Genomic DNA, 14,134 nt, shown 5'->3' on the forward strand with positions numbered 1-14,134 from the left:
CGTCCAGCCGTGCATCTCCAAATGATACTGGCTCGGCTTCCACCATACCATATTGACAGTTCACACTCTGCTTGTTGTTCACCTGATATCATATGAGTTTTTCCACCCGAATGCTAGATTGCTTTTCAAGTTTCTCTGACTGAATGTCTGCACTGGAGTTAGTTCTGCCCAGATACAGCCATGTGCACTTGTACTGAATGGATAATTGCATAATTCTGCTGCAACCTTAAAATATCTACATTAATTTTTAACCTTTAAGTCAATATGAACTGCAGCTCTATTCGTCACCCACTTCCCCTTCTGTTAGATCAAGATTTAGGACCTGGTACACCACACCAATGACCTGACAGCCCACAGCTTTACTCTAGTTGTATACAGCTTTACAAACCATTTTTTTCCCATGTCAGTATGAAACATATTCATTAACATATAGGCCCTGGTGCTATCCTCCAAGCAGGCTTGATGGGTACAGCTGAGAAAGATCTCAGGAGGCTTCCCTAATGCTCATGAACTTAATGCAAACATCTGGTAGGTGTTCACTCACAGAAACACAGGACTATGTGTCTGCTTGAAAGCTTCAAACCACATTTATTGTAAATTCATGGAAAAAAGAAGAAACCACAGGTTGGTAAACTATTGCATCTCAGTGTGAAGAAGTTGTCCAGTGATGTGCAATCAGATATTGAAAAGAATATCTAAATAAACAGCAATTTCTCAATAGAAATCTCATTAAATAAAAAAGAAAAATTATTTCCATATTTACAGATTACAAGGCAAATGTATCCCTAAAGCATTGTTTCATATGTAGTGGGTTTATTTCTTTGAAATAAAATAGAAATGGTTTGAATCTAAGAGTGTACTTTGGAAGCAGCTTGCTGGACACTCTGTGTTGCCACCAGTGAATGGACGAGTAGTGTCCCCTCGACCACTGCAGTGCTCTGCCTCTTCTGTCATCCAGGCTTTCACCGAAGGGCTTCTGGTACCTCCACCTATGAAATGGGGGTGGGGAGGGTGTCCATTACATTTGCTGTACAGTCTAAATGACAAAATTCCTACCAGAGACACACTCCCAAGAGCCCTGTGCTATGCACCACCTCCTGTAACAAGCTTGAACCTGGGAAAGTACCCCACTTTCTGTAAAACTCAGCCAAACATAAATCTGTGCTAAGAAAAGCCTAATCAGAGAAAAGCCTCCTCCCAAGTGCTTTCTTATGCTCACATTTCTAAGAATATTTTATTTTATATATATGTACTAAAATTAATTGAGCTTGTGCTATACCTGAGCCACAATCAGTTACTGAAATAGGATCTCTTACTTACCCGCCTTAATTGCTTTATGCTGCTTGCCCGAATTGCTTCCATAAGGTTGTCATGGAGAGATCTTTGTGGGGTGGAAGGACGGGTGGAGGGTCGTGAACCTTCCTCTGATTTTCTGTCTGAAACTGATTTTAAAGAATCTTTAATTTCTTTCAATATGCTGTTCTCATGTTTTTTGCTTTTTTTGCCTTTTTTCTTTTTCTGTCCATTCTGTAAGGCTTTTTTTGAGCTTTCTTGCTCTTTGATGACTTCAGCTATATTCCTGGTTGGTGCCTTCTTCTCTGGAATAACCGGGGGAGGGGGAGGAGGAGGAGGTGGGGGTGGAGGGGGAGGTGGGGGTACAGGAGGCTGACTTTTCACTGGTGGCACTTTCTTAGGGAGTTTTGGAGAGGACCATGGTGAGCTCTTGGGTGACACATAAGGGGAGGATCGAGGCGTCCCCTTCTGCAAAACTTTTGTCTTTGGATTGATGGCTCCGTCACAACCAGACTCTTGCTGCCGCTGCTCCTGCATACGCTTTTGTCTTTGTTTATCCATATTTCTTGTCAGGATACTTGTCATGGTCATTCTTGGGCCAGCAAGGTCAAAGTGGTATCCAAGCTTGACCAGAGTCGTGTTCTCTTTCAACAGTTTAACTATGTCCATTTCCACCTGGCTGCCCATGATGTGCCTTTGATTGTGGAATCGCAGTTCTGTTAGAACCTTGTTATTCTGCAAAGCTCTCATGATGGCCAGCACTCCTTTGCCTGTGATAAAATTTGACTCGATATTCAGACTAGTTATATGCTGATTTACCTTTAACATACCAGCAATAGCTATTGCAACGTTGTCATCAGCATGCGTGTTAGCCAAGCTGAATGACTTAACCACTGTGTTGTCCCTTAGGGCTTGAGAAAATTGTATAAGCATCTGTGAAGTGATGTTTTCAATGTTGTTCAGATTGACCTCTGTGGTGTCAGGGTCGTTGTTCCTAACTTTTTCCAAAGCATCCTCAATAACTGTTGGATTTCCACAAGGGTGGATGGCACTGCTTTTTAAGCTCAGATTGTCGGTGTCTTTTTCATCATGACCATTGAGTAAGTCTTCATTGTCCTTTGCGCTGTTACACTTTTTGCGTCTGATGTGGTCAGAACTCCTGCCATCCTCAGGTCTTTCACCAGCTGCAGCATTTTGCTCTTCCTCATCCTCACTCTCATCTTCATCCTCCTCTTCATCTTCTTCTTCTTCTTCTTCATCATCCTCTTCAGTATATGCCTCCTCAGACACTTCACTATTGCTTTCTGTGAAATACTCTTCTTGAATGTCTTCCGGATTGTCGTCTTCTTGCTCAGAATCCTGAACAGGAATGTAGGTGTCGATGTTAAACACGATTGCAGTAATGGAGCTACTGCCTTTTTGCACAAAAACAATTATCTTGAAACTATGTAAGTTAATGTTGAAAGCTAAAACTAAATCCCCAGAAACAGTTAGGAGAACAGAAAATGCTTCAGCACCTAACACCTTTTTAACATTACTTATTTCACACTCTTTAGAAGAAAAATACTGAGTATAAATTGGAACAGTTTTACTGACATCAGTGAATTCTGCCAAGAGAAAATTTGATACAAGACATTGCAACATGGACATACTTCATGGTTTCTATGTGTTAGCATGTCCACAAGGGGATATTATTTGGATCCTTGCCAGAAGAAAAACAAGACTGCAGTTTCAGAATGGACACGTTCTATGAGCAACAAGTATCTTAATTTCATAAGGATGAGATGTCTTTGTCAATGCTCAGGCATTGCATATGTTAGCACATCTAAAATGGCTAAAGACTACCACGATTTAGAATGCAAATAGTGTCTGCACATGTAAACATGCATACGGACATGCAAAATAATGCAGAATTACAGGAGTCATCTTGAAAAGACTCTGGATGCACTACATGGGCTATACACACTTAGAAGCTATTTGTGAAGAAAATATTCAGGTACATTCCCACAGGTAACAATTAATCACATGACAATAATCCCTGAATTTCTCCATGTTTGCCAAGAGCGAAGACTGTGCTCACTGACAGCTGTCATAGGGCAGCTGCCATACTGTAACTTGTTATAATTAATTGCCTACAGAGTAAACTGATTGTTTTTCTAAACCCCGAAGTTATTTTAGTGTGTCTGGTGGGCACCAAGAAAGCAAATTTAGAACCACTTCTGAAAGCTTTGCCTGGCGCCCTTAGCAGTCACGGTGGCAGAGGCAATTCTCTGCGCAGGAGTGGCAAAAGGTCTGCACCCCAGGAAAGCCCACTTCCACCTGGAGGACTCCAGAAGCACGGCAGTGTTGTATGGGCCCCGACTGAACCTATATGCTATGACCAACCTTAAACCTCTTGCCCAAAAATATGTCCTGTTTTGTCTACTGGACAAGCCATAGGGTATGCCTTTTTATTTACATTTGCAAATGTTTATAAAATTTTGGATGAATTATAATTGGTCTGTATGCACGACTTTAGCAACATTCATATTTTAGTCTTGTCCTGTTTTCAGCTGGGACAGAGTTAATTTTCTTCTTAGTAGCTGGTGCGGGGCTGTGGTTTGGATTTGGTGTGAGAACCATGTTGATAGCACACTGATGGTTTTAGCGTGTGTTTTAGGTAATGTTTATACTAAGTCAAGGACTTTCCAGTTTCTTGGGCCCTGCCAGCAGGAGGGCTGGAGGGTCACGGGAAACTGGGAGGGACACAGCCAGGACGGGTGACCCAAACTGGCCAAAGAGGTATTCCATACCGTATGACAGCATGCTGGGTATATAAACTGGGGGAAGAAGAAGGAAGGGGGGGACATCTGGCACTATGGCGTTTGTCTTCCCAGGTAACTGTTACATGTGATGGAGCCCGGCTGTCCTGGGGATGGCCGAACACCTGCCTGCCCGTGGGAAGTGGGGATGAATTCCTTGCTTTGCTTTGCTTTGCTTGTGTGCGCAGCTTTTGCTTTACATATTACATCGTTCTTATCTCAACCCCTGAGTTTCACATTCCTTTCTGATTGTCCTCCTCATCCCTCTGGGTGAGAGGGAGTAAGCAAGCAGCTGTGTAGTGCTTGGTTGCCGGCCGGCCGGGGTTAAAGCACGACAAGTCTCTGTAAAATACTAGAGGGTATTTTACAAAGTAAGTACAGTCTGCAGAGACACAGTGATTCTGTTTTGTGCTTCTGGAAAACGAAAGTGCTGTTAACATGACAGCCCATTTTTAGAAAACTTGTGCAGTTTTAGGTTTGCTTAATTATCCGGCTCTAAAAATGCAGGGAAATGTTAAAATAATAGTAATGACAGATTGCATGGTATTGTTTCCCAATCCTAAACAGATTTCTGCGTTGTGACACATGCACAACAGACAGTAATGGTAATGTTTGCAGAAGCGTGACTCTAATGAAACAGGACCTCGAGCTGTTCCAGCCTGTCATTCCTGAGCTTGCAGCACCTGCAGGTCTTGCAGGGTCTGGCCCTATTGACCTGCACGTGGAGGTCTTGCAGGGTCTGGCCCCATTGCTTCTCCTGTGGATCAGGTGCAGGAAGGCCCTCACACTGAGAGATGCTGTGCTACATACAGAAACAGCGCTGTGTTTAAGCCAGGTTTATTATAGGACTAAGATTTATATCCGTAGTTTCTATACATATATTCAGACTTATAAAAGCTGAAAACACCAGGCATCCAGGAACCCATCTTCATGGCTACGCTTTTATCTGCCCAGGAATACATATTACAGCCTTCCACACAGCTCTAGATGAGCAGAAGTTGGTGCATCTAAATGGACTGCTAATAAGCTTGATGACGCTAGATCAATAAAAAAAACCACTTGACATTTTTCTGAGCGGCATTTCTGGGGTCAAAGAGGGAATTTAGTTTCCTGTCACATTACATCATATGGTGTCACAACAATCTGCCCAGTAAGTTTGAAATCGAGTACTCTTCTCTTTGCAGATCCATAGAGGCATCGTTCAGCACAGGACTGCTGCAGGCAGCCTGCAAGGCTTCATCTTACTTCGTAGTACTAACTCGGTGAAAAGTTAGGATAAAATAGTCAATGCAGAGAGGTAAATATCTCTGAAGGGCAAGTCGCTCACCCTAAAAGGCTATCTGCAGGATGTTTGCCTTCTGGAGGGGCTGATCTCTCACCTCTAACTATAGAAGGAGCACAAATAACCATCTTAGATAAGGTGTCTAACTTTCAGAGCATTGAGGGGAAGAAGAAAACTGCTCTTAAGAAACTCAGAATGAGCTTTCTTGCTGCCTTCAGTGGAGTCAGACTTTGTGCCTTCTACACCAGCATGTAAACATTTTCATATTTACTCACACATTTAGCAAATTTCTTCTCAGATCAAAAAGTATAGAGGCTTTTGCTAGCACCGGCTAGTTTAGCCAGTACCCATCGTTAATGCTGTATAGACATGGAAAGAGCAAAAAAAGAATCCTGCCACTATGTAAGACACTGAAGTAGACCTGTTCAGAAGGTTTTTTGCAACTGTCCAGGTTTCGAGTTCCAGGCTCAGCTGGAAATAAACATTAATCTTGCCATTGCCTCCCTATGATTTGAAGAACAGGGACTGAAGTCAATGTCTGCAAGCTGATACTAATGGTCTGATGACAGCTAGTGGTCTCCGCACTTGCCTGCAAAGACAGTACACTACCATTCAGGAGCAGGAGAGAACACTTATGTGTAAAGAAATCCTGGATATTATTATTGTAGGCTAATTTAATCCAGGTGATTTATCTCTAGGATAATATTTTATCTAATGTACAAACTGCAATTATTTCCTTGCAAATGAACTGAGGTCCTGAATCAAGGCTGTTAGAAGTTCTCTGCCCAGTTTTGCTGTCTTTACCTTTGTTCTATTATTTTCTACTTAAACATGGGAAAAGGTGACCTCATAAACAGAGTCAGAGCTTGGCCCGAAGCAGTGCTTAAACATAAAAAAGCTACTCACTTCCCCAAATCCCCACTTCGCTTTGAAACTACATGGAGCCAATGTGAAAACAGAAGTTGCTTTTTGATAGACCTCAGTGTCACAGATTCTTCTAGCAGGGGCCCGGGCGATGCCGACAGGGACATTAGGTTAGACTGAGAGTGCTCATCGCCTGCTAGGACTGAGCCCTTCACTCCTACCCAGCTATACTGTTCATTTGCAGTTTGGGGACTGGCTTTTATTATTAATATTTTTATTCTGGGGGGCGACTTGCCTAACAAGCAGTATTGGTTGGTTTTTTGGGGAATACTGATAAAATGGTTTAGCAGATGACTCTACCCCAGGCCATTTTTTAAATAACTTCCAGTTATCCTCTGACAACAGTTGCCAGAAGACTCCTGAGCTGAGCCAAGGATCCGCAGCAGGAACAAAGCAACATTAGCTGCTGACCGCAGTGCAGCTTCCTTCCAGCGAGCATGAAGCCTGGCGGCCACTTACTTGACTTCTGACATAAGATGTATTCAAAACTGTCTTCCTGACATGCTTCTCAGCAGTCAATACCGATTTTTTGTAGGAAAGGAAAAAGCAATTTTTTTAGCTTTTAAACAAAATCAAATGTTACCCAAAAGTCCACATCGCTACCTGGCAATAATTTCTAACATGCCCTTTAAATTCTTCCTATTTTAATCACGAATGATAAGTTTTTAGAGAACTTTCTTCTGTTCTCAACAGAGCATTTAGGGAACCTTCAGATGAGCAAAAACTCTCTGAGCTAATAGGCAGCGCTTTAGCAGGCACAAATGTGTGGCTAGCAATGCTCTTAAAAATAGTACAAGAGACTGAAAGAAAATGGAACAGTGAGACCATGGCAGGGAAGAACAAACCCAAATATTTCCAGGAAACAGCAAGTGTCTCAGTGTCTTACCTTGTCACACGCACCCAGTCTCTCTTTTTCTAAGAGTTTCCTGGTCTCCCTCTCCCAATAGGCCATCAGTGCTTCTCTGCTGAAAGTCCCTGTCGGTGTTTTCTCCGTCAGGCTCTTCTGCCGTTGTCCCACTGGAAGGTTACGGTCGGGCTCTATGTCCTCCAGCTCCCGCTCCAGCTCCTTCAGCTCCTCTTCAGTGAGAGAAGCGAGGAGCTCATCTTCATCAATGTCCTCATATTTACTGAGCTCTCTTCTGTAGCCAAAGGTAGACATGGTCCTGCTTGGTCAGGCTGGTACAAAGCTGAAGTGACCAGGCATTCAAGAAGGCTGAAGCAAGCAAGCTGTGTCTCGTTTGGTCAGCAACTGTTTCCCTGCGTAGCAGAGGCACCCTTTTAAGAGTAATCATCGGGGGCTTACGACAATGCACGAAGGGATGAAAGCATGCTCCGTTTTAAGCATCAGACGTCAGCTAGACATCTGAACAGCAAGAATGTCCCAACACTAGTGTTTGCAGGTCCCTTAAAGAGGGGGATTATTGACACACTGGCCGTGGCCATATTTAGAGCAGGCGGCTAGCAGGAGAATACCAGCCTCGCAGAGGGGAGGGCAGCAGCAAGTAAAACCCCGGGCACATTTACACCAACTGTGTGTCCAAACTGCAGTGGAGAAAGAACAATGAAAATCCATTTAATCCTGAGCTGCCACAGGGGCTGGAAATAAAACACCCTTGCTGCTGCTCAGCAGACTTCCTCTCATTTTCACGGTTTTCTAGTGGAACCACGCTGTTATTTTTCCAAGGTGTTTGCAGCCTGAGGGAAAGAGGTCGGCATGCCAGCACCTGTGGGGAGCAGCACGCCCGCAATGTCATGCCTTGCCTATAACAAATCACATAACTGGATTATTGATTAATTCCCCTGTTTTTTTGAGGATGATCAGAGGGAGAATCATCTTGACATGTCCATTTGGAGTTCCTGTGATTTTTTTTTATTTTTTTTTCACGTGGAGAATTGTGCTTTGCTGAAGGAGTGAGCAGGGACCTCAGAGGTTTAGGGGCAGCCGGCCCTGGGTGGGCAGACCCCAACTCTGTCTCCATCACTTGACAGCCCCTAGCAAATGAAGGCCCCTAGTGGCTATTTTAATTGATGCTTATCGCTTGCTGTAGCTGACTGGTGTGCAGCTGGAGAGTGCCCTTCAATTCTTGATTTTAAGTGTATATCTACATTATCATGTCCACTAATAAATGATCTATTATTCCGATATTCTTATTATTTTTATAGACATGTCTCTTCCAATGTAAGAAAATACGGAATGAAAGCTTGACCTTCACATTGTCTTTTTCTTTTCTCTATTAGCAGTGAATGATGGTAAACTAGCTATGTTTTCTGAAACATGCAGGCCAGCAATATCTGCAGGCTTGGGGGGGGCGGTGGTGGTGCGGGGAGGCGGAGAGAGAGAGAAGGTTGGTTTTGGTACAGGGAAGTAGGAGCACATCTATAATACTATAAATCAACCTTATTAAATGATAACACACAGGTTTATTTTTAGATAGTCAAGACAGTATGTAATGGAAATAGAAATGAAAATAATTTGAAGTACTATTCTTGTCCAACATCATCTCTTTTAGGTTAGTATGGATTGGACACAAGAACTGATCTATGATTTTTAGCCAAATAGCTCATTTAGTTTTATTATTAAGCATATTGCTTTACTGGCAACGGAGAGAGGAGATCGAGCATGATTTTCATAAACAGACTTGATAAAGAAATTACACTTTTCCTTTGATCATTTTTCTATATGAATTTCATGCAGTTTAGCTTGCTCAAGAAATGGAATGAAAGTTTACAATTCTAGTCTTCCCTAATACACAAAATACATTAATAAAGCAGACTAAAGAATAATGTGCATCTTAAAATAAAATAAATATTTTCAGGTCATTTACATTGACCAAATAATTGCATAAAATAAAGAGGAAGAAGATGCAAAACAGTTTGGCTTATGGACCTAAGAGTGTTACTTTCATGGTATAAGATACTGTGATGGGTTACCTGTAACTAGACAAGTCAGTGGGTCAGTAGAAGTTCTGTTCACTCTTTGAGCTGCACTTGCAGAAACGATGCTTAGGCCAAATTACATACAATGTGAAACAGCAGGAAAAAATAATAAATACCTTTTTTCTTTTAACTTTGCATTGTGAATGCTGACATTGGCATTAATTAAATGAATAGATCAGAAATCCAAGCAATTTTATTTCTTCATTATGTCTAGGACAATGGTTTACTTCGTTATCATTCGAGTTACCAGAGAAGCAGCACAATGAAATTATCTTTCTTGGGTGCACTGTTGCAGACAATGTTTTGTTGCAAACATTTTTAGATGGACTTGGTCAGAAAATTTGCACTGAACAGATTTTCTGTTGGAAAACACTGATGGAAACTGAAATGCTTTTAGAAATGTGCTACATATTATTAGTACAACGTTGACATGTACAACATAGATATGTACAATATTAAAAGCAAAACCATGCTATTAAAAATTAAATCTATTCAAGTATACTATTTCCCAGAAAATTCTGAGCTTTCTGCTTTTCTTTTTCTCCTCAGACACAACAAAATGTCTCTGAATCTTCCTGGGCTGAGTCCATAATAAAAAGTACAAACATACAGATTCCTGAATTGTCTATTTAAAGTTTTCTATGTATAATCCAAATTTTTCAAACTCAAAGGAACTTCAAAAAGCAACATGCGTTACTCACTTCTAAAATAATATTCCAAAGGAAGATTCAGTCCAGTCGTTGGCAGCAACATGATTACCTTCAATGCTATTCCTTGCTGAGGCATGATACAGCACTGGGTCAGTGGTGATGTTTTTCTATATATAAAATGTCAGTGATGTCCATTCTAGCCATGGGATGAGAGAATTTAAAGATGTTACTAAAGATGGACAAGGTATTTTACTCTAAATGTTTCCCCTGAAGCAGGGGGGAAATTGGCACAGTTAGGTGAGGTTATGGGAAACTGGGGTCCTTTCCTGATCCTGTACATGTCAATCACGGTGATTTAGAACCCATTTTTATAGGGAGATGGCTGGGGTGAAGACCCATGAATACTCTCTAGAACAATTTAAATGAAATTTAGTAAGGTTGTAGCACATGGCAAATTACACACACAAAAAGGATGTCAAAACTGTAAAGCTAAGTACTCACAGGTCAGAAAGTGTGCGTATTTTTCCTTGCCTGTTCATAAGCAGTGAAACACAGTCCTTAATTCCATAATTCTGTAATCATATACTTTGATCTTAGACCCACGAGTCCCCAGGACCTTGCTCAGTGTACAGGAGAGATCATGCACATTCGGTAAATGGCCTTTCAGCATTTTGTTTTGCCCCTGTTCTTCAGCATATCAAGACTCCCAGCGGCTTTATTTGTCCAGCAGCCCTTTCAGGAGACACGAAGGTATTACCGCCTTTGTGAGGAGAAAGAATAGAGGCACAGAGACCTTATGATTGTAAGCATCCACTAATTTGGAGATTAGGATTCCTTTTAAGGGGGTATTTTGCATTATGCAGCACTTCAGCTGGTCAGGGCTCCGTTCTCGTGGGCACCAGCCACTGCTGAAGCTGCTCACCATTCCAACAGTTCAGATCACAGGTTCCAACTTCCAAGAGGAACTCGGCTGTAAAGACAGGAGTGATTGTGTTTTCTTGCTGTTAGCATTCCTGTCTGAAACCTTTTGTTCTTGTTCCACAGTCCCATTTCTCAGGCACTACACATGTTTGGATTTCTGCAAAAAACAAGTAAAACAATAGCAGTTTGAGCATCCTGTTGTACGTCCCAGGCTACATGCCCCATCACACCATTATAAACAGTTCAGGAAGACACCTTGAGCCAGTGAAGTGGCACAGGCAACTTGCTTCTACCCAGAAGGCAGAAGAGCAGAGCGTGAACCATACGTAGTACACTTGAGGGAAGGTTTACACTGGCTGCATTGACTGCTGTTTAGGATGAATCCTCTGAAGTGCTTTGCCACCTCCTAAGAGAAAGCCCAAACTGACCTCCCTAACGCCCTGGTGAAACCTGGTATGCAGGGAATAAACCATGTCATATATAGGTCATGAAAACTCATCACTCAGTCAACAGAATTATTAAAAGGTTTTTTCCCTTCAGGGCCTGGGCCAAGAGGAAAGAAAATGAGAACTGGGAGCACCGGTTTTATAGGAGCAGGGTTCGCTGCCATTGCGGACACTTGGCACCCAGGCCCCCAGCTTCAAGTGGGACGGAGTCCACTCGGTGGCTGCCAGATTGCAGACAAGATTTTCAATCTTGCCTAGCCCAGGTATTCTATTTTCTCAGTTTTAAAAGAGGAAACCCTTCTAAGTGCATATATGTTCTTTTTTGCTTTCCAAGCAATTAACTATTTCAAGTAGCAGCCTGGGAAACATTGCTCTGCTGCTCAGGTTTCCACACTTTGGGCAGGTTGGCCCTGTTGCTGAAGGGACATGAGCAACACTTGACAGGCAGTACTCACCCCCAGGCACAGCAATGCCCACAGGTTAAATTTTACTTCCACTCTGGTGAGTGCAGGGAAAGCTACAGGCAAGGAAGGAGAGGGCTGCACAACCTTGTCTTCAGGCAAGGAAGGAGAGGGCTGCACAACCTTGTCTTCAGGCACGGGACATGGCTGGCCCCAGGACTGTGGCTATTTCAGTCCCAGCTCCTGAGGACAGCCTGTCAGGCAGATGCATTGGCTCGTACTGAGCTGCAGTCCCACGCTGCAGGAACAGGTCCAATTGCCATAGAGCACATTAAAAACAATGCACCACAGCACGTCTGGGCTTCCCCCATCTCTCCCACTGCCCTTCTGCCTGCCGTGCTCGCTCCCGCCGCCCCCACCGCTTCTGCACCCCTCATTCCTCAGCCGGCTCCTTGCCTCCTGCTGTCCCCTCACACAGACCCGGAGGCACCAGCCCCTGAGCTCTCCCGCCTTCCCCTTTCCTGCCTGCTGCTCTGCCTTGTCCACCCCTGACCCTGCAGGCCCCCCTCGCCTGCCCTTCCTGCACAGGCCCTCGACATCCTCACCACCTCCACGGCCTGCTCGCGGACCTGCCCGTCCTCCCCTCCTCGCACATCCCCTGTCCTGCCGCCCTGCTCCACGTCGCCTGCCTTCCTCCTCCCACCTCTCTCAGCCGAGAGATATCTCTATCTATGCATGTGTGCGCGCCTCGGCTTCTGTATGCCGCTTGTACAGGCCCGGGTTGAACGCAGAGTCCAAACCAGCCCGGAGAGACAAAGGGTCAGGAACCTGGCAGCTGGGCAGGACGGCGAGGCAGACTGATGGCACAAGCTGTGGCCCTTTCCCTTTCCCCCGGGACACCAGCGTAACTTGTGAAAATTGTGCACACCATACTGTTCCTGAAAAGGATGTGTCATCACCTACATTTAACAGTGGTATCAGCAGAGCAAACGGGATAAAGCATGCACTGAAGGCATTCAAAGGAACAATTTTCCAGCTGCTTTTCTCTGTGCCAGATGATTCTGTTGTCCAGTCCATCTCTCCTGGTGATGCTGTAAACAGGGAGTCACACGGGAGAAAAAGATCTTTCCCTTGTTCCATGCTGGGGAAACAAAAGTTGGAGTACGTTTAAAGATGACCTTGATCCAAAATCAGTCTCTGCTTGGGAATCGCACTCAGCATCCTGACTCAAAGATGGATTTTTCCCACCGACCCCCTGTAGCACACCCCAGGCTGCTGGGAGGGCAGATTCCAGGTCCAGATCGTAGCTTAACAACTCCGTCCCACCACAAACAGTGATCAGCTTTCACTCAAAAACATGTGCATGTGGGCTGCCTTACTGCTCAGATTAGTTTTGAAAACAGCATTCCCAACAGCTGCTGGGGACATAACCAGAGGCCTACACATAACACTACATACCAACAAGCCATGGGGCAAACACTCATCTAATGTGTTTTGGTGGCAGAGACGTTTGGGTTGCCTTACTTATCAAGACGACAGAAAAGTCATAGCGAGTGAAGAAGTGAATGGGCTGTGATAGTGCTGGTGACAAGACAAGCATAAGGATGCATCTTGGAAGGGGAGTCAAGAGACTGACCTGGCTGCCAGGAAGCACCAGGGGAAAAAAAATCAGCTGGGTGCAAATAACATTTCTGGAATACTGAATTCCTCAAGCTTTGATTAAAAGAATGAAAACTCACTGCTCACATTGCACAGGCACCTGGTGTCCTTTGTACACAGATCCTGAATGTCTCTGATTATATAAAGAGGCGTGCAGCTGGGTGCCAAAGGTGCAGTAGACTGGGGATTTATTGCCCCTTTTGCCTACACAGATCACACTGAAATGGGGAAGGCAAGGGGGACAAATAAATTTTACTGAATAAACAACATTCCCATTCCCAGTTTTCTTCCCTTCCTACACAACCAATACTTTTTAATCATCTTGTGTCAGTACAATGTCATGTTCTGTAATAACAGTGCGAGATGAATCTGCTTATCTTTGACAGCACAAACTATTCCTGCCAGGGTTTTGCTCAAAGCAAGCGCTTCTCTGCATCTCTGCAGACTGGCCATTTCCTTGCTGCCAGCTTCTGCCACACCAAAAAGATAAACTGCTTTGTACACAATGATGATCTTAATGCTCTTGCTTTCATGTAACTGCTCTTATCCCTCAGGAAGAATCTCCACATGCTTTACGAACATTGCCAACAGATTTGCAAACTATATATAGAAATCATTTCACTTGCTACTGATGTACAGACATAGGGTGACCACAGCAGCTGTTTGGAATTGCATCGCGGTATTGCTCAACAGGTTTGGACAGGAAGTAGAGGCCACTGTACTGCAAAGAAAGCAGCAGAGGAACTGCTGCCTGTACAAAAAATGTGGGGTTTGGAAGTGCGGTTTGAATGGGATGCTGTTCAGGCATCTGCAGTTAGCC

The 14,134-nt window shown here is 43.8% G+C and overlaps 1 protein-coding gene across 1 annotated transcript; it reads right to left on the reverse strand.

Annotated features, from left to right (window-relative positions):
- Positions 1-420: 420 nt before the first annotated feature.
- On the reverse strand, positions 421-8,046 carry LMOD2 (leiomodin 2). Its single transcript, XM_037387397.1, has 3 exons — positions 7,187-8,046; positions 1,321-2,652; positions 421-989 (listed from the first exon to the last, which is right to left on the reverse strand). The coding sequence occupies exons 1-3, from the start codon at positions 7,457-7,459 to the stop codon at positions 963-965; spliced, it is 1,632 nt and encodes a 543-aa protein (XP_037243294.1). The 5' UTR covers positions 7,460-8,046; the 3' UTR covers positions 421-962.
- Positions 8,047-14,134: the final 6,088 nt, after the last annotated feature.

This window comes from Falco rusticolus, chromosome 5 (genome assembly GCF_015220075.1).
Source record: "Falco rusticolus isolate bFalRus1 chromosome 5, bFalRus1.pri, whole genome shotgun sequence".
In the NCBI taxonomy this organism is placed as follows: Eukaryota; Metazoa; Chordata; class Aves; order Falconiformes; family Falconidae; genus Falco; species Falco rusticolus.